The 20,667-nt window shown below is 52.1% G+C and overlaps 1 protein-coding gene across 4 annotated transcripts in view; it reads right to left on the reverse strand.

Moving 5' to 3' along the window:
* Positions 1–469: 469 nt before the first annotated feature.
* Positions 470–20,667, reverse strand: part of Gsn (gelsolin) — a 56,965-nt gene continuing 36,767 nt past the window's right edge. For all 4 annotated transcript variants that reach the window (XM_037204488.1, XM_037204487.1, XM_028886091.1 and 1 more), the window contains 14 exons: positions 19,060–19,221; positions 17,292–17,441; positions 16,246–16,335; positions 14,778–14,910; positions 13,298–13,386; positions 12,933–13,148; positions 11,151–11,284; positions 8,300–8,390; positions 7,192–7,362; positions 6,510–6,684; positions 5,202–5,326; positions 4,937–5,014; positions 2,355–2,415; positions 470–882 (listed from right to left, as the gene is read on the reverse strand). In XM_037204488.1, coding sequence (XP_037060383.1) covers positions 713–882; positions 2,355–2,415; positions 4,937–5,014; positions 5,202–5,326; positions 6,510–6,684; positions 7,192–7,362; positions 8,300–8,390; positions 11,151–11,284; positions 12,933–13,148; positions 13,298–13,386; positions 14,778–14,910; positions 16,246–16,335; positions 17,292–17,441; positions 19,060–19,221 — 1,845 coding nt within the window. In that variant the 3' untranslated portion in view covers positions 470–712. The remainder of the gene's footprint in view (positions 883–2,354; positions 2,416–4,936; positions 5,015–5,201; positions 5,327–6,509; positions 6,685–7,191; positions 7,363–8,299; positions 8,391–11,150; positions 11,285–12,932; positions 13,149–13,297; positions 13,387–14,777; positions 14,911–16,245; positions 16,336–17,291; positions 17,442–19,059; positions 19,222–20,667) is intronic.

The raw sequence follows: 20,667 nt of genomic DNA on the forward strand, positions 1-20,667 counted from the left end.
ATCCCCAAATAAATTCCTTTGATCATTAGGCAGACTCCGAGGATTGCTAGCGATATAATCCCATTAATGTGGCCTGTAGGGAAGTCTGTGGAGACATTTTCTTGACTAATGATTGATGGGGAGGGTCCAGCCCACTAGAGGTGGGCAAGCCTTGGGGAGGAAGCCGATAACAGTGCTCCTCCATGGCCTCTTCTTCAGTTCCTGCCTTGACTTCCTTTCGTGACAGGCGATAAGCCAGAAGATGAAATGTCCTCCCCACGTCAGTTTTGGTCACTGTTTGATCACTACAGACTAGGACGTTCCCCAGCAGTGTGGTCAGCTTCTCAAGGTGGGAGGAGTTGATCTGCCTCACAGCCCAGGGTGGGCACCTACCTCGGCACCTCAGAATCATCAGGCTTAGGAGCAGGTTGAGAGACTCTGACTATTTCGTGGGTAGGGTCATGGACTGAGGCACACAGTGACACACCTGGAGAGAACACACTTCAAAAAGCTTTTATTGAACTTAATTCCCAAAGCACGGATACTTGAGGCAATTTTGAAAAGACCCTGAATTTTCCCAGGGCTGGTTTTGGCTACTGTAAAAAAACAAACACACACACATACACACACACACACATACATACATAGTTATCCTGCTGTCCGCAAGATCTCTTTGGGAGACGGACAATTCTCAAAGGCACTGACTGGTGACATTGGAGACTCTGGTCCTTACTCAGGCAGACAGCTCAGCCAGGGCCCTGTCCAGTGGATCCACCGACCAGTAGTTGTCATCCCAGCCGAGGAACCAGCCCACAAAGGACGGAGGCTCAAAGCCCTGCCTCACGACAGTGATGGGGGTCCGCCGGTCCCGATTAGCTGGGTCCGTCTCGATGTACCGCTTAGCTGCAGACACACACGGAGAAGAAACCCAGGGACTCTCAGTGTCTCCTCCTTGGAGAGAGAGTAGGGTTGCCAGAGAATATGGTCTCATATTCTGACCACCACCACCTCAGACTGCCCCCAACACAGGAAGAACAGGAACTTTCACTTAAATTCCTGCTTCACAGAGTTCTCAGCCCTTCTCTGAATGTATCATTTCCCCCTGGTGATTAAGATATTAAATAAAGAAACCAGTCCTAGAGTTCAGTCTCTAGATTAGCTACCAAGATAGGTTCCCACATAGGGACCCTAACAAGGAAATCTCTAGGGCATGCTGGGAATTGGACATGGGCTCGCCTCTGTTCCTTCCTTCCTTCCCTCAGGCATTCTGAAGGGACACATTCATCTCTTCACACCTGCAGTAGCTCTTATCTAGAATGTCCCTCAAGGCCATGATCCTCAGCCCCGGGGCAGTGAGAACTCTAAGAGGTGGTGTTTTCTGATGCTTGAGGCATTGCCCTTGAAGAGACCCCACCCTTTCCTCTCCCTTCCCAAGTCTCCATGGCATTCCTTGTACACACTCTCCACCTCAGTGCCTCACCACAGGCTCAAAATCACCAGAGTCAGTTGACCTGGGCTGAAACTTCCAAAATATGAATATGATTGAAATGGGAAACGTCCAAAATATGAATTGATTGCCTCAGGTAGTCACAAAAAACCACTTGGGTTCCAGAAGGTCAGACTATGAGCAGAAAGTCCCCATCCCCATGGAAGCTAACTCCTAGAACAGCATCAGAAGCTGCTCCTACCTACCTACAGCCAAAGACCCACCCCCCACCCACACCCAAAGACCCACCCACACCCAAAGACCCCACCCACACCCAAAGACCCTACTCACAGCCAAAGAGTTCACCCACACCCACACCCACCACTCCCACCTACAGCCAAAGACCCACCCCCACCCACACCCAAAGACCCACCCCCACCCACAGCCAAAGACCCCACCCACACCCAAAGACCCCACCCACACCCAAAGACCCTACTCACAGCCAAAGAGTTCACCCACAGCCAAAAATTCCACCCACAGCCGGGCGGTGGTGGCGCACGCCTTTAATCCCAGCACTCGGGAGGCAGAGGCAGGAGGATCTCTGTGAGTTCGAGGCCAGCCTGGGCTACCAAGTGAGTTCCAGGAGAGGCACAAAGCTACACAGAGAAACCCTGTCTCGAAAAACCAAAAAAAAAAAAAAAAAAAAAAAAAAAAAAAAAAAATTCCACCCACAGCCAAAGACCCCACCCACACCCACAGCCAAAGACCCCACCCACACCCACAGCCAAAGACCCCACCCACACCCACAGCCAAAGACCCCACCCACACCCACAGCCAAAGACCCTACCCACACCCACAGCCAAAGACCCCACCCATACCCACAGCCAAAGACCCCACCCACACCCACAGCCAAAGCCCCCACCCACACCCTAGAGCCTAAGGTCCTCACCAGAGGTCAAGGCTTCTGTCTTTTCCTCTTCCTGTGAGTCCTTTCCAACCCAGACAAAGACCTGTAGGTGAGATGTGGAATGAAAATCACATGAGAGGTGCTGGTGACAGTCGCCGCTGGATGAAGAACAGGGGTGGAGGTGGGTCCTGGGTATCAGAAGCAGACACAGCCCCCCCACAACCAACAGCCTTTAGACAGCAACTGGAAATGCATGGGACAGAGGCTGCAAAGCAGTGACCCACACATGTGCTTGCCATTAACGTGTGTTGGCGTGTAATAGCACCGTCTTAGAATCCAGTCATCAATGGCATAAGATGGCATAAGAGTCTGGGTTTCCAACTTCTCCTGAAGTGCAGGAGTGTTGGGGGTATTTGATCACTCTGTGAACCCCGGGTTAGCATTTGCATTAATTAAATAAAATTAACCTTGGGTCAGGAGGCTGAGTTAGCAACTAGTTGACAGAAAGTAATCATAGAGCCTCAGAGGGTGACTGGGAAAGATAGATGTACTAGAAGGAGTAGGGAGCGATTTGGAGTGGCGTGGCTTTTTTTGTTTTGGTGGAGAGAAAGGATGGGCTTTTGGGAGATGCCAGGGAGGAGAGAAGGTCAGCTAGTGGCTACCCAGCCTCTCTGAGCTAGCAGGTTTTCACCCCAGCCTTTGAATTTGTCTTATCTATAAATAGGACGGTGGAGATTTAGTTAAAGCTGCCTTTAGTGGCAGTGACAGAGTCAATGCAGCCTGAGCAGCCAGCCACTGCCGAGAAGCAGGCCAATAACTGTGCAGTCACAATTACTGGCTGAAACAGGAGTAGATCAAGGTGCAGCCACTGTGCCGAAGATAAAACAACACAGGAGGACCTGGAAGCTGGGCCATCACCTTCACTGGGATGAATCTGAGAGGTGGGCACCTCTGGTGACATGTCCAGTTTGCCTCAGGCTACACCATTCCTCACATCTCCTCATCCCAGCCTACTTTACTCATAATCATTGCAGTATGGGGGCAGAGTTGGAAACCCTCTTTAAGAGTTCATGAGTCACATCTTTAAAGGTGTAGATTAACTCAACAAATGGGTGGACAGATGTTTTTAGTCATTCATCCAACAAAGGCATGCTGAAAGGCTACCAATCTCTGCATCTTGAATAACACATGTCTAAAGCTTGTAATAAAAAGCTCATGTCACTGTGGTCCTTATGACAAGTTTGGTCCCACATAAAAACCTACTCTGTTGATTTACACATCATCTGTTTTTTAAATCTTTGTGTGTGCCCACTTGTGCCGATGCACATGTTGAGGTCGGAGAACAACCTTGGGTGTGGGTCCTCAATTTACACTTTGTTTGAAGTAGGATCTTCCTGTTCATAGTGCTGCATCCAGACTAGCTGGACTATGAGCTTCCGGGGAGTCTGTCTGGTTCTCCCATTCTCCTCTTGTTTGGGAGCATGGGATTGAGGACACACCTTATCATGTTGAGCTTTTCCTTGAGTTCTGGGGACCTGAACTCAGGTCCTCATGCTTGTGTGGCAAGTGCTTTATCCACTGGGGTGTCTCCCCAGCTCTGACGTCTATTTTTATGCATCTCTCAAGATAATCACATTCAAGAGCAATTGCCATTTACTAATGGCAGTCAATGTTGTCAATGCCTTAGACAAGAAAACGCCAGGCTTCATGGCCTTTCCTTTTACAAGCGTGTTCCTTACAGAACCAGAAATCCCACTGAATTGGCACTGGCCCTGTGTCTGTTTGGCTTGTCTCAGGATTCCTAGCACTTGACATTTTGCCTGGAAGACGGTGATGCTAAGAAATACTGGCCACAGACTGCCAAGGAGAAGCATAAGCAGGTGAAGTCGCAGACAGCTTAGTCAACGATGACAGCCAGATGGCTCAAGCTGCAAACCATGGTCTTCCTGCGGGACTGCCCCAAAGCCACCCATGGGAGAAAGACAGACTTGGGCCTTTGTGTCTAGCCATTCTACAGCCTGGCAGGCACTTGATAGAAGGGGTTGCTGAGTTGACACTCCCATGGGAGCAGACCCAGGGGGAGCAGAGAAGGTCAGCTTGATGCATCCTTCATTCCCAGCATCCCCTAGAGAGCACTGTTTAGATGCTCAGCTGATGCTGGATGAATGTCATCCATGCTGGTTCCTCTACAGCAAACCACCCTAGCAGATGACATGAGAGACTCCAGAGCTGGGGAGTGACATTTCCAAGCTCCAAAGGACACTGGGCAGCTTAACCTGCACATGACACAGTGCTAAGTTCAACTTTCTTCATACAGATTTAAAGCCAGGATTCATGTTCCCCTGAGGCTAAGGGGAGAAGGGCATGTGCAGGGTCACGTGACCTGGGTTTCTAGAGCGCTTTACAGCTTCCAATGGCCGTGCACCTGCCAGGCAGGTAACATCACTTCCATTTTACATCTGAAGAAAAGGAAGCTCAGAGAGAGGGGACGTGGCTTACAGCCATTCAGGACCTTCCTGAAACTATCTGGTGTTACGTCTTTTATGCCCTCCTTGCGGCTTGTCTTGAGCTAAGAGTCCAGCTTCCCCCTCTACCTCGGCCTTCTCCTTCTCTCCTTTACTTACCTGGTCCCAGGTGTCCAGGAGCATGACGTCATCAGTAGCCAGGTCTTCCTGCATAAGCTCTCCGGGAACCTCTTCGATCTGGGGAGGGTCAGAGGAGGTCAAGGAAGAAGCACCATCCCCCGTTGGTTCCCAGGATGAGTGCACGGGCCGGTCCTGCCTTCAGGGGCCCTTCCCCTGCACTGGGCCATCAGACTGTGTCTCCAGGCTCTGAGGTCCAGTGACCCCCCCAAACCCGCCACAGCAAAGGTGTCACCCCCAGACTCACCACAAAGCGCCCGATCTTGTTGGAGCAGGCAAAGAGGCGAGGAGGATGGGCATCCATCTTCTTGTCCTTCAGCCTTGGGGATGTGCGGTAGACGGTCTTCCCACCCAGAGCCTCCCAGAAGCCATCTATGAGGGGAGATCGCATCAGTCACCAAGGGAAACCATGGCCCCATGAGCACATCTCACCAGACCCCAGGTCCAGCTGGCTGCTCTCCACTTTAAGATCCCAGGGGCTCAAGACAGAAGGGAATGGAGAGGCCCGGAGAGGGTAAATTGGCATAAGACCCATGGCAGAGATGATAGCACCACAGGACGGGGCTAATTATCTCCACTCAGCACACAGAGGCCCAGGATTCACCTAATTCACACAGCCTGGGAGTGGTAAAGCCAGGAGGCAAATCTTTTCTAAGTCCAATTTCCATATTCTTTCTACAATACCTGCTCTGTCTATGTGTGTTCTGTCTGTATGTGGCCATTTCTAGGGAAATGTATCACAATTAAACAGTTACTGTTAGCATTCTGAACCACTCCTTGGGGACCCGCCCAGTGTCCTGATGTCATCTTATGTAAAGACCCTTTAAGAAAAACCCTCCCTTCCTCCTCCTCCTCCCTGTCTCTCCATGAGGTGATGCACACCTCCACTTTCCCTCTTCCCCCATCTTTCTCTCTCCTTCTCTCTATCCCATTTCCCCTCCCCCTTTAATAGTAAAATTTTCCACGTGGATGTGTGTCTGCATAGTGTGAGTCACTTTCCATCGCGCCATGCTGCAGACTGCCACATCTGCATGGACCGCCACATCTGCATGGTGTGTCTCCTTCTCGCCAGCCGTGGGCACCTTGGCTCAAACAAGGCCTCTCGCTTGCCATTTACAAAAGTCACACTTCCTCATGTCCATTCTTTCCCACATTTCAAGCACTCAAAAGCCACAGTGACCATCAACCACCAAACTGGGGCTGGGAGACACAGAACATTTATCCTAATGGCGTTTTCTGCTGGGCAGAGAGGCTGTGGACCAAGCAACCCTTCACTGCTTCCATGAGATACCAAGAAAAGGGGGAGGGGTCCTGAGCATCAACAGAAAAGATGGTGAGGGCCGATGCCTTCCTCCGTGTAGCTCTAAAGTGAGGAGAACCTCTCTGACATGTCCCCTCCGCCGTCATCTCCCGAGGCCCTCACAAGTCCTCTTTCCTTTGGTGTCTGGAGACTACCCCGTTGTTGGCCATCACGCTCATTTTACCCTCCCGTTTGACACGCACGAGGTGACGGCACCAGAGAAGGGTGTGGAGGGAAGGGATGGTGGGCTCCCACCTGGCTCTCTGCCTTCCTCCACCTGCACAGGCTGGGCACGCAGCACCCTCAGCAGCTCCTGGGCCCCGGTCTTCTCGGCCTCACTGGCTCCTGCGCCCACCCACAGGTAGGCAGCTGAGGGGGTTTTCAGCACAAAGGCATCGTTGGAGTTCAGAGCACCAGCCTTCGGCATCACCTGGAGCGGGTGGGGCAGGCAGCACTCAGTCAGGAATAAGGAAACACAGCCTAGCCCCTCAGGACGGCCCAGGGACCCTGCAGCAGACGACGTCTCCCCTCCAGAGACGGAGAGCACAGACTCTGGACACTGAGAGGTCAGGCTAACCCCACACTTCTCGGACGCACTCTGAGGAGTGAGAATGATCTTGAATTTGGGGCTGCATTAACAAAAGCTGAATGTTCCAAACAAAGGAACAGTGCTGAGACCATAGTGGTCTACTATTGCGGAATCAGAAACGCAGTCCGGGCTGCACAGAATGAGTTCTAGAGAGGGTAGTGAGCTGCCTATGATGGAAAGTGGGTAAGGGATCCTGATGGGGAAAGGGGCTGCCAGGGCAGGACGCCCTGAACATCTGCTTCCTCATCCCACCCAGGCCACTCAGCCCTGGGCCTCTGGAGGTCTACTCAGTGGGCCTAGAAGACTTCAGGAGGGCAATCCTGCCCACTTTCTGGGACCTGGCATTACCTCCACGGCCCTGGTGGCTCCAGAGCTGCTGGCTCGGACTTGGAAGAGGCGAGTACTGGCAGGGGGTGTCTGCCCACCATCTCGGGAGGTGCCGCCCTTGTAGATTATCATCGGCTTCCCGCCAAACAAGCTCATGAGGTGTGCAGGCTCCTTGCCTTGGACCACTCGGCTCTGGCAGGGAGAGAGGAGAGAATCAGCTCTGCTTTTTTCCCTTTTTTATAATGTTTTTAAATTTTATATGCATCAGTGTTTTGTCTGCATGTATATCTATGTGAGAGTGTTGGATCTCCTGGAACTGGAGTTACAGACAGTTGTGAGCTGACTTTTGGATGCTGGGAATTGATCCTAGGCCTCTGGAAGAGCGGTTAGTACCCTTAACTGCTGAGCCATCTCTCCAACCCCCCCCCCCAAACCAGCTTTTCTACGTGGTCCTGGGCCATTCCCTCCAGAAAGGCTACCACATCTGACTACAGAAGGGAGCTCTGTTGGTAGCACCAGAGCACTGAGTGGAGCAAACTGGAGCCAATGTCACCGCCAAGGTCTGCGGTTGCTGTTTTCCCACCCTCTGCCTCTGAGTCTGGTCCAAGAACGAGGGGAGCCCAAGTTTACAAATATGACCTTAAAAGGAAGGACAGATTGCCTGAGTACGTTCCTCCAGAATGCTGACGTCAGTCCCAGACAAGTGAGTCGGTGGAAGGTGCAAAGGGACTTCCAGATCTGGAGGCCCTGCTGCACCCACACAGCCCCAACCCAACTCTCCCTGTCCCTAGCCTGTCTTCTTACTTAGACCTGAACACAGCACATGATCTCTTGTCCTGAATGTGCCCTGCAGGAACCAACTGTGTCATCTCTGCTGCACAGCCAAGGGAGGGCATGGAGACGCTGCCCAGGAAAGACAGGGTCTATAGAACTAGATGCAGACACTAAGCCCAGTACACAGAAAACCCTGCATAAATGTTTGTTGCATGGGTAGGTGTGTAGATAGACAGGCGGATGGATGGATGGGGAGTAGGCAGATGCCTGGATGAGTGTATGAATAATTAGGAAGGTAAGTGAGCTGACAGGTGAAGCCCTGGCTGAAGCCCTAAGAGGCACTGTTCTGGCTCACCTGGACAGGCGTTCCCCCCAGCTCCTCATCCAGCTGGGCAGTCAGGATGGCGGACGCAGCGACCTCATCCTGGGTAGACTGGGCGCCCTGCCTACAAGAGGGAGAGAGACTCAGCACTAGTTTACATAGAGCCCTGGGCCTCTTCCTTGCCCTGAGCTCCAGTAACCCATGAGCCTCCTTGTCAAGAGGATGGAAGTGGGATGGAGACGTGTAGGGACTGTGGGGAGAACCAGAGACTAGAGCCTCACCAACCTGCCCACCCCAGCTCTTCTTACTTAGGGCCTAGTACAACAGGTAGATTTTCCTGTCCTAAATGTGCCTGCAGGGAACTCCCTGGGTCATCCTCTGATGGACAGCCAGGAGAGGGGACTGAGACACAAAAGCATAATGTACAAAAGTAGTCAGGGCATCTCCTTGTATAAAAAGAGGGGTCAGAAACAGCAGGTGACATATGCCATCTGAAGGGAAAGACGCCAGACATACATAGCCTCATGGGCATGTGTAAAAGACTGCCGGATGTTCACTGGAAGATGTAACTGCCCTGAGAGGGGAGCGTGAGGGAGACGCAAGGTCCCCTGCCTCTGCTCCTTGCCCAGGCTGGGCCTTGTATGACTGTACCTGGCATACACCATAAATCAAAAAGCCTCCTTAAGAACTTTGAATCAGCCAGGCACAGCGGCCCATGTCTTTAGTCCTAGCACTTGGGAGACAGAGACAGATCTCTGTGAGTTTGAGGCTAGTCTGGTCTACAGAGTGAGTTCCAGGGCAGTCAGGGCTATGCAGAGAAACCCTATCTTGAAAAAAACAATATGTTGAGCTTAGTGGTGCAGGCCTGGAGTCTCAGCTACTTGGGAGGTTGAGGCAGGAAGATTGCAAGTTCAAGGCCAGTGTGGACAAATTAGTGAGACTGTCTCAAAATAAAAGGCAAAAAGGGTGCTGAGTTTATAGATCAGGGGTAGTGGCTTGCCTAGAATGTATAAGGATCTGGGATCGATCTCCATCACCCCCATAGCCCCCCAACAATATGTGTATTATCTAGTTTATAAATGCAGCTGCTTTAAAAGTATGGGGTTGTCAAACTGAGTCTGAGTACATGATTCCTGAGCATCACTCTTCAGGACTCTGTGGTCAGGAAGGCAAAGGGCAGGCTGTGTCACAGATCCCAAAGGACTGAGGGGACACAGGAAGAAATGCCTTGTGGGTCCTGGGCCCTAGAGATGTCCCATGGGGTCTTAGTTTAGGGCCTGGGCCAGAGAAGACATGGGAATGGAGAGCTGGTGATCCTGGAGTAGACAGAGACAAGTGCACAGCCTTGCTTCTGCCTGGCCCACAGCTGCCAGGGCTGTGATGTAAAGCGGGAGGAACTGGATGGATAATTGGATTTTTATTTTTGCAACTTTTCAGTGGGTCTGAGATTATTTCAAAATGAAAATGTCAACAAAGAAGAAATTCAACAACTATTAGATAAAAGTCTGAAACTGTCTAGTAATAGGAACACCATTTCTTTCTTTCTTTCTTCCTTCCTTCCTTCCTTCCTTCCTTCCTTCCTTCCTTCCTTCCTTCCTTTCTTTCTTTCTGTGTGTGGCAGGGGTTGAGACAGGGTTTCACTGTGTAGCTTGGCTGTCCTGGAACTCCTGCCTCTGCTGGATTAAAAGTGTGCACCACCAACATTTTCCTAATGTTTGTTTTTCAGTGCTACGGGAGTGACCCGGAACTACCTGTCTCCCCGACCCAGAGCTACCTGCCTCCCCGACCCAGAGCTACCTGCCTCCCCGACACAGAGCTACCTGCATCCCGACCCAGAGCTACCTGCATCCCCGAAGTGCTCTGCCATTGAGCCACACTCCTGACCCCAAACGCAAATTTAAATTCTAATAAGATACCACTTTATAAATTATCAGCTTGACCAACATCCATGAGTTTCTCAACACAGTCCACTGAGGTGGAGCTCTTGCGTGTAGCTGGCAGGAATACAGGAATTTGAGAGGCTCCAAGCACTAGCTAGAGAAACTGGGGCTATTTGTCAAAAACGACAGGGCCGTTGACTGATTCTGCCAATCCGTTTCTGGGAACTCTGTCGAGAGACGTCTCTAAACATCTGTTTGCTAACAGTTCTTAGTCTTGAGGACGCCTATGAGAGCAGCAGACAGCACCTGAGTATGCATGGGTGTGGGGGTTTGTTGATAAACGGCGGCATGGCGACCCAAAGAGTGGGACAGTTGTTAGACACACCACCTACATCTGCAAGTGTCAGTTTCCAGGAAGGCTGTATCCGAACGGCGAGCCACAGGTCAATGCACTTAGCATTTGTTTACATTACATATCCTTCCAGTTATTATGCAAAAAGGATAAATAAAAATTGCCAACTGGTCAAGAGGAAAGGGCAGGGCTTAATGGGTGAGTCAACAGCGGTACAGGTGGAATGAAAAGTTCAGAATGACACCTTTGGACTCTGCTTTGGGGTTGGAGCAATGTGAGTGAGTATATGCTGTGCTTTAAGACAAGTATTTAAATAATTATTGTAATTGACATATATAATAATACTACATATTTATGTACTAGAGAATAATCTGTAATTATTACAGTGGAAGCCTTGGCATTGATTGGCAGGAGCTGCTGGGTTGGTGTGTCTCTATCCCTAAGATGGCATGTCCTATTCTGATGGCAAGAAGCTTAGAGTTGTGACTCTGGGTGGAATGGGTCCCAGCAGGGTGTGGCCATCCCAATTTAGGCCTCTATAAACCAGATTCCCTCAGATCAACTCCCTCCCTCCCTCTTTTCACCATTTTCAGGCACAGTCAGGTCCCCACACACTCCAGCTAACACCGAGCAGACAGCCCAGGTCCCTCACCAGTTGTAGATGATCTGTCCCTGGCGGCCACCGTGGCGATAGTTGTACAGAATGATGTAGCTGTCGCCTCCATAGAACTGCCCGTATGTGGCAGGGTCCACTGGTACCTTGTTGGAGCCTTCGATTCTCCAGATCTGCAGGGGTAGAGCTGGGATCAGACACCACAGTGTGCCCTCTGTCACCGCAGGCCAGCTAGAGACCCCAGCACAGCAGACAGGACAAGCTTTTCCTGGGTGCACAGCGCCATTCAGGCCCAAGCAAAGTTAAATAATTTGTCCCGCTCACAGAGCTTGGAGAGGCACGGTGGGGCGATGACCCCAGAGTTCCTGCCCCAGCTCATCTCACCACATTTTGGCTAGCCATGTGCTTCACCCTGAAAGGCCCCTCAAGATAGGTCTAGATTAGAAGACAGAGACAGGCCTGAGTCAAAGCTAAGCCCCACCCCTTGAGGGGCCCTATGACTTCGGACAGCTCACCTCTCAGAGCCTCAGTTTCTCACCTGGCACCTAATGATGGTGACAACAGTGAAGGGAAGTCCTTCAAGCCTCAAGCTCTAGTCATGAAGATGGCGTGATGCCCTGAACCACAAGCTGGCTGTCAGCGTCAGCTGCTATCGACAGGACTGTTATTACATCTCCACCATTTCCATTCTCCCCATCGTTAAGGAAGCACTAGAATTTTATGGGTCATCTCACTCATCAGGGCCATAGTTGGGTGGCCTCAGAATGACCCCTGCAGGCAGCTCTCTGCAGAGATCCGGTGACAGGACTATCGTCACTGGAAGGCCCTGCAGTGACACCTGGTGGTGACGTGGAGACACTGCGCAACCCCATTTTCCGAGTGAGAAAGTGAGGCTTAGAGAGGCTGAGTAATTGGCCCCAGGAGACTCAGCCAGGCTCAACGCTTTGTCTACTAAATACTTTCGCTGCCCCTCCCCACACCCTGCATCCATGACAGCAATGACGCCAGACAAAGACGACCCTGCAGGTGCCTCTCAGGAGACAACCAACACCGACCTGAACCGGACTCTGGGTCCTAAACATCTCTGAACACACCTCCGCCTTTACTAGTCCCTTGTGCCTCATCGTCTCTCCCCTAAACCATCACAGCCACCCCCCAGATGTTCCAGCTTCATTTTCCACCCCTACCTATTTTTAAGGTGTGCAAAAACAAATCCATCATACATCTACTAAAAACAAAAGAAAACCCAAAATACTTTATTACTGCCACACCCCATGAATGGTATTCGTGGTGCCTCCTCAGGATGGCATCAGCACCAAACTGGGATAAGCACTGTCCTCCTCAAATAGTGGGTCACGCCTGGAATGCGCCCCCTGCACCCCAGCAGAAAACCCCTACTATTGTGATAGACAACCCAGCCACCCCATTCCCACTGAGATCCCCTGCTTCCTTTCAGCTCTGGGAACAACAGATTTCAAGATTCTGTTGTGACCATGGTCACCTGCCCTCCCATCCAGGCACTCCTGGGGAAAAGGATGGGGTCCAGAGCCGGCAAAGAGCCTGGCACATGGTTGATGCTCAGGGGATGCTTGTTGCCAACAAACAAACAAAAGTGAAACAAAAGGATCTCATCCACAGTAACTGTGGTGGAAACATGAAACACCCTCAGGGAGGCAGAGGGTGGGGGCAGGAGCCGCAGGTGCCGGGAGGGAGGGAGACAGGGAGCAGAGGCATCCAGCCCAGCCCGCCCAGGCACAGCAACATTGTAACTGTGGGGTCTGGTGGAGCCAGGCCTTTGCTCTAAAACTGCGGTTCCAATACCTGTTTCTGGCCGGTGCCGTCATCGTCCATGCCATGCTGGGCGGCCATGGCCGTGGAGGTGTGCAGTGTTGCAGCATCAAAAGGCACCCGCTCCACGTTGGCAATGTGACTGGAGAGGTAGCTCAGGCCAGGGCCATCTGTCTGGTCTGGGTCCCGCCAGTTCTTAAAGAACTGCTTGAACAGCGGGGTCTCGCCACCCTCTGGAAGGACGGAAACCTGGGAAGAGGAGAGGAGTAGGATGTGGCAAGGCTGCCTAGCAGGCGTCTCCGAGAGCCTCAGGTGCCCATCCAGACCCCAAGGAGGATGGGGGACCCCTCCATCCTTACCACCACTGAACCTGCCTCTCCCTGGCCTCAGACGCTCACCTGGGTCTGCCTGGGGTACTCCATCTTGGTGATGAAGTCTGAGGCTGTTTTGAGGGCAGCCTTCCGCTCCTCCATGTTGGCCTGCTTGCCTGCCAGAAGTCAAAGAAATGATGTGAGGTCAGCAGCCATGGTGATTTGAATGAAAATGCCCCCATAGGTTCATAGAAAGTGGTGCTATCAGGCGGTGTGGCCTTGCTGGAGTTAGTGTGACTTTGTTGGAGGAAGTGTGTCATTGAGGGTGGTGAGCTTTGAGGTTTCAGATGCTCAAGCCAGGCCCAGTGTCACTTTCTGTTCCTGCTGCCTTCAGATCAGGATGTAGACATCTCAGCTACTTCTCCAGCACCATGTCTGCCTGCATGCGGCCATGCTTCCTGCCATGATGATAATGGACTAAACCTCTGAACAGTAAGCCAGTCCCAGTTAAATGTTTCCTTAAAATAGTTGCTGTGGTCATGGTGTCTCTTCACAGCAACAGAAACCCTTACACAGCAGCTCAGAAGTCCCTACTCTAAACTTAGACCATAGATAGCCAGGGAGCACCACCCCTAAGAGCTGAGGGCTTCTAGTTCCAAGATGCCCCCTCTGGGGTCCTTGCCAATAACAGCAACCATGACAACCACTGTGGTCCATTTACTGAACACAGATGTGATACCGTAACCACACAGAGATCATTTCATTTAATCCACATAACAGCCTTAAATCATAGAGGCCACGGCTGTCTTGGTCCCTCTCTTCTATAAGGAAATGGGTGTCTCAGAGAGGTCACACACTTGACACAGAAGCCTCCTTCCAAGGTAACGCGCTCTTCCCTCCAGACAGCCAGGCCTCTGCTCCAGCCCTGGAGAGCGTCAAAGAGTCAGGTGAGGCCCTGGCTGGTCCACACCCAGATCCCTGTCCACGCCCAGATCCCTCGGACAGCCTGCCCAGCAAGTTCTTGCTGTCTCCACCCACTACCTCCCCCTCCCCCCAGTATCCAGCATCTGAGGAAGCACAGAGGGTGGCCAGTGGAAGGGAGACTTCTCAGATGTCTCTGGGCTCTCAGAAACAACCGGCCCCAAAGCCTAACAGGAGACACTCCATCCACAAAGAATTCCCTGGTGCTTCCTTCACAAAAGGCTCCCACCCCCAGGGGAGAGCAAGCCACACAATAACATACTGCTGACCCCATTCAGTATGCTGGGGCCCAAGAGTTTTGGACCCACAAAGCTACCCCTTTTAAAGATATATAAATTTTACACAGTGTCAATTAACTTCTCAGAGGACTGATCTCATCGCACTTGGCAAACATTCATTTGAATCCAAACAGGGACTCAGGCTCTGCAAGGCCTAGGACCACACAGTGAGCCAACTGCAAAGCTAGGCATTAGCTTAGGATCCTGATGGCTTTTCTTTGTTCCAGCAGCCTCCGACACTGTTCTCCCTGGGGCTGAGGTCCCTGAAGCCTCTAGAGACCAATGGAACCTAGGCACCTGCCCTGTACCTTTCCAGACAAAGATTTTCCCATCTCGGCCATGGTCCAGGATGAAACAGTCCTCAGATTTCAAGGCGCCCTGGGCGAATGGGTTCTCATCAGCCACGAGGGAGACTGACATGCTGCCTGCACCATTGGAGACCTGTGGGCATGGAGAAGGGGCATGTGAGCACCTAAAGGCAGGCAGAGCTCTGTCCAGGCCCATCCAGCTCTGCAGCACAGTCAAGCATGTTATCTAGCATGTAACACGGATGCTGCACCTGGAATAGGAAGGTGGATAAACAGAGTAAGGAAGGATCCTGGGGTTGAGCTCGTAGCTCTGCTTGCCTAGTATGCACAAAGCCTGGGGTTCTATTCCCTCAGCACCCTACAAACCAGGTGTGGCGTGCACACCTGTAATCCTAGAACTCAGGAGGTGGAGACAGGAAGATCAGAAATTCAAGGTCATTCTCAGCTATGTAGTGAGTTCAAGGCCAGCTGGGATACGTGAGACTTTGTCTTAGGAAAAGGTGTAGGGCCTCCGAGAAGTTGTTAAGAGTCTGCTGAGAAGCCTTTGAGATCACAAAGAATGAGAAGAAAAATGATAAGAACTGAAACAGTGTGCCGCTCCGGACTGCACTTAAAACGAACTTGGAGGATGAGAACTACGCCTGTAATTGGCCGTCAGCATTGGCCCTATCTCGGATGCTTAGCGGAGAATGCCTGCTCACATTAGGATGCTGAGGAGAAGCTGGAAGAGGTTATGAGGACCATTTCTACAATACTCTAAGAACTTCTAATACAAAGAGTTCATTCAACTTCAAAATAAGGTGTCCACCAGACAAATTTCACAAGACTGGCTCTGAGTAAGCCGAGGCTCCTGAGTCCCTGAGGAAGGAGCTGTGGGAGCTGGGGACCGTCACATAACAAAGCCCATGGGCCTCATCCTGGACTCTAAAATGACAGAGAAGAGATGAAGGCTGGCACCAGCCTGATGATGTGCACAAGCCACGGCCCTGGGATGGGCCCCAGCACTGGACCCAAACCGGAAATGTTAGCCATAACCTTCACCCTCACCCCAGTCCGAAGGTGACTCCCAGAAATCCTACAAAATTCTGCAAAGATGACCCTCTGGCTGGACGCAGTGGTGCCCACCTGTAATCCCAGGACTTGGATGGCTGAGGCATGAGGCTCAAGGCTAGCCTGGACTACACAGTAAGACAAGATCCTGTCAAACAAATAACAAAAAACCCAAACTCAAACCAAAACAACAACAAAGTTTGTTTCTTTTTGCAGGGAGGGGTGGGGAGCCAAGCTCTACACATCCAGCAGAGACGCCCTCTGACTCTCTGGCTTCAGAAGAATAACAGACACGCTGGGACCTGGACGGACGGACGGACGGACGGACGGACAGACGCAGGGTAGCTGAGGAAGGTGGAGCCTCCTGTCTCCCCAGCCTGACCCTGTTTAGTATAGGAACTAGTTCCCTGGGGCTCACCTTGTAGAGCTTGGCCAGTTTTCGATTGGCTGCATCCTCCTTGGCTGTGTCCTCGGTACCTGCAGGCAGGGTTGGCTTGGGGCCCAGCACCTGGAGAAGGTGTGGAGATGGGGTGGAAGGGTGACCATGAGCATGGAGGCTTTTGAGAGAGCTCCCCAGCAGACTGGAACCTGCCTGGCCCTGACATCTTGAATCTACCCCTTCTGAGGAAAAGTTCCCATGACCTGCCTCTCAATACCCTTCCCACTCTGTGCCCCGAGTCCAGGCTGGACCTCCCTCAGTCATCTGCTTCGCACTGGCACCCACTGCAATAACATCTTGCTGGGACTGGAGGGGATCTCACTTACCCCTCTCCATTCACAGCAAGAGGCGCTGGGAGCTGGAGAGACACGCTTACTTGCTCTCACAGCCTCTAGGAGGCTGTCAGAACTGGAACCTCAACTGCCTGTTTGCTCTGTTCCATTCGAGGCCTTAATCCTGCCTACTGTCTCTGATGTCTGGGATCTTTTCTCCCCATAAAAGCCCTTTGCTCTTTGCAAAAATCAGAACTAGATACCCCAGCAAGTGGGAGGAAAAGTGGCCCAGAGCAGACATTCCCCTCCTCTTCCTGGGGAACCTTGCCTCTATCGGTAGGTTCTCAAAGCATGGCAGCTGACAACCCCATCATACTAGTAACTAAATAACGTATATAAACAGGAATGTCAGCAGAGGGCATTGACGGCTGGGTCTCAATAGTTCCAGGCAGTCCTCAAAAACTGTTGGGAGGACCTCTTTCCTAACCTGCTCCTTTGGAAGACTGGGTCCTCCTCGATGGAGGGTGTGACCTGCACTCCCAGCATGCACCACACCTGTGATTCCAGCTTAGTTCTCAGGGGAGCTGAGTTGTAGGGAGCTACCTACTCCCTATATGTTCAGGCCAGGTAAAAGGTCTTCAGGAGCAGGGTAGGGGCCTTACTAAATAACCCTTCATAAAGAAGGCAGGAGTAGCCTGCCCCCCCACCTTCCCACCCCCACCCAGTGCACCCCCACCCCCACCCCACAGACACCTGGAGCATCGCTTCCGGCTCTCCACCCTCTTCAGACACATGTACTCGGGCACGGCCACTCCTCTCGTTGTCCCGGATGCCCTTGGACACCTGTGTGGCCTTCAGCCTTTCAAATCTGTTGCTGCTGGAGCCACACCACTGATAGATATCCTGTAAGACAGAGCGCCCAGGAGGTCAGGACCCAGCCTCTGCACCAGCCTGCCTGGAAGGAGGCAGCGTGCAGACTGTGCTATGTTCAAGCTTCCCTTGGCCTGTGCTTGCCCAGGTGCATGTCACCTAAGGGCAGTGGAGTGATCTCTGCATTGAGGATACTGTACAGCGACATCTAGATTGCTGGCTGGTATGGACTGTATAACATTTGTTCCTCTGACGTTCATGTTAGAGTTTGATGGCCACTGTGGCTACGTTGGGATTAATATTTTTCACGTAGGTTCAGTTTTTCCTACTTCAGCACAGGTCACCTCTGTCTCTCGACTGTTTTGCGCAGGGCCATTTACCTGTCTACAGCAGCCATTTGTTAGGCAGCTGGTCACTCCCCAGTCTGTGAGCCTAAATCAACTTTTACTAATTATGGAATCTCCGAGCTTCTGTTATAGAGACCCCTGCTGGTGGTAAGCAGAACTGCAAGCACTGTTTACAGCTCCCTCAGCATCTCAGAAACACAAGGCTGAGGAGAATTCAACACCAAAGAGGAAGATCTGTGCATAATTTCAGAAATGTGCAAAGCGAGTCTATCCTGTTGAGAGAGTTCCAGATGAGGGCTGTCCTCAGAGGTAAAGACTAAGAGGGAACAGCCCACGCTTTCCAGGTAACTGTGATGTTCTGTTTCTTGATCTTCAATTAGATAGGAGTTTGACAGGTAAGTTCACTGGGTGAAATTCACAGAACAGCAGTTCGGATTAGAACATGCCACGCCATTTTACTTCAACAAAAAACCACACCCAGGCTAAAGCTGTGGCTCAGCAGTTAAGAGCACTGGCTGTTCTTTCAGAGGACCTGGGTTCAACCCCCAGCACCCACATGGCAGCTCACAGCCATCTACAACTCCAGTCCCAGAGGATCCAACTCCCTCTTCTGGCCTCTGTAGACACCAGGCACACACACAGTACACAGACATATATGTAGACACATAAAATAATTTTTAAGACATTTTTTAAAAAGCCTCTGCTAAGTCAAGATATGACTTTATACCGCAGGTGCATATGCACAGAAGTTTTGGGGTGCAATGTCTGGCTATGACCATTTGCAGGTTTGTGCTCATGTGGAGCTATGAGGCAAGTATGTAGGAAGCATCACCCATGCAAGTGGGTGTAGATGGGCCTGGGAATATGTGCATCACACACATAGTCACATACCAAATACATGTGCAACCAATGATTTGCATGTCATACACTGTGGGTCCAAGTCTGGGCGCTTGTTGCAGTGTTAGTGTCCACAGTGGACAAGAACCTACAGGTTTTGCCCACAACTGCCATGTGCTTAGAAATGAGTGTCTATGTTTTAAAAGGTATATGTCAAAAGATATCAGGGAGTCTGTGAATCAAAAACAGTGTGCAAATGGTGAGGACCCAAGATCCACGCATACATGCATGACACTCTTGGATCCGCGTGTGGGAATCTAGGAGTTCCAGACTCATCTGTACTGGGTCTGTGTGCCCAACACCAGGCCTTCTGCTCCCTGTGGCCTGCCCTGAGTGTTTCCCCTCTCCAGAGTCAGACCTAGCCAAGGTCACCACAGCGACCCTGGAGAAGGGCAGGCAAGACTCACGTTTCCCAGGTCCAGAATGAAGCAGTCACCATTGTTGAAGCTGTCCCAGGACACAGGCACCTCGGTGGCGCGGACTACACGGCGTCCTTTGACCTGTAGGAGCCTCTGTACCACCACCTCATTGGGTACCACATGTTTGAATCCAGATGCCACGCCTCCTTTCTGTCAGGTCAAGCAGACAGTGTTAGTCCAGGGCAGAAGGTCCAGGGAAGCAGATATGGGGGTGGGGCACAGGGCTGAGGGGAGGGAAATTCTGGCCAGTGGACGCTCAGCTAAGCCAGGACTCCCACTGTTACTGTGTCCGATACCGAGACATTCTTTGCTGAGGTTCAGAAAATGAATAACATTTACCCAAGACCACACAGCTAAGAAGTATTAGATTCCCTACCCATGACACCCACTGATTCTTACTCTCCACCCAAAGATCCCTGGGAGCTGCTTCCCTGAACCCAAGGACTGCAAACATTCCTCTCTCAAAGCCAGCATTCCCCAAGGGACACTCTGCGGCACCTACTCGAGATATTCTTCAAGGAAAGGGATCCCCGATCCAAGTGTAGGCGATGCTCCTTCCTCACGCACCCTGCCTGCTGCACAGGCGCAGGACACAGCGGCGGCTCTGACGACTGAAGGCGGTGGGCGGCGAACACACCTGCCCGCCTTCTGTTTCACAGAGCCCTCCCCAGCTCACCCCTTTGCCCCAGCTCACCCCTTTGCCCCAGCTCACCCTGTTCCAGCACCTGTTCTGAAAACCACGTGTTGCTAAGTGCTAACCACTCACCCCAGTCCTTCCATCCTCCAAGGCTGATGGTCCTCCTGGACTTCCCCGGCCCACATCAGCCATCGCCTCCCTCCTGTGCTGAGTCCACTTGGGCCTTCAGGGGCAGGCAGTGGGAAAGCACAGCCCTCCCTCCACCACGGTGCCAGATGACTTTGGATAATCTGCTTCCCTCTCTCAGCCTCAGGCCTCTCCTCCACCCCTCAGCCACCACCAGCTGCTGAAGGACCGGCTCATGGGCTTCCCTGCCACACTCCCGCACTCCCGCACTCCCTCACTCCCTCGGTTCAGTAGGAAGCCGAAGGAAGCCAGATTTCTCCAGTCCTCACAGTCCTCAACCTTACACTCATTTCGCCTAAACCGGAGCCCAGAGAAGTGAAGTGCTTCCCTGGGCATGATCAGCAAGCACAGTCAGGGTTTACAGCTGCTAACGGACTTCTCCCTGTCCCACACACCACAGGGAGGCAGCCCGGGCTTCTGTGGTCCTCAGACCACCCAGCCAGGCCCCCATCTGCCCACCTCCCTGTGGTGCGGGGGGGGGGGGGGGGGGGCAGTCATTTCAAACCAGGCTCCTGCTGTGCACAGTAACGGTAAGCGCTGCGGGCCTGTTTGTCACGTGAGCACACCCAGTATGCTACACATTTCACATGCATCTCACAGGTGAGGAGCGCAGAGCCCACACCTGCAGAGACTTGCCTAACCTCTCACAGTGGGATGGATGGCGGAACCTGGATCAAAACTCAGTATGTCTAAATCTACAAAGCCATGTTCTTCCTCCCAAACGTCCCTCATCTAGAACAAGCAAGTTCCCGTGGCTGGGGCTGGAGCGCCCT

The sequence above is a fragment of the Peromyscus leucopus genome, chromosome 4, assembly GCF_004664715.2.
Source record: "Peromyscus leucopus breed LL Stock chromosome 4, UCI_PerLeu_2.1, whole genome shotgun sequence".
Classification (NCBI taxonomy): Eukaryota; Metazoa; Chordata; class Mammalia; order Rodentia; family Cricetidae; genus Peromyscus; species Peromyscus leucopus.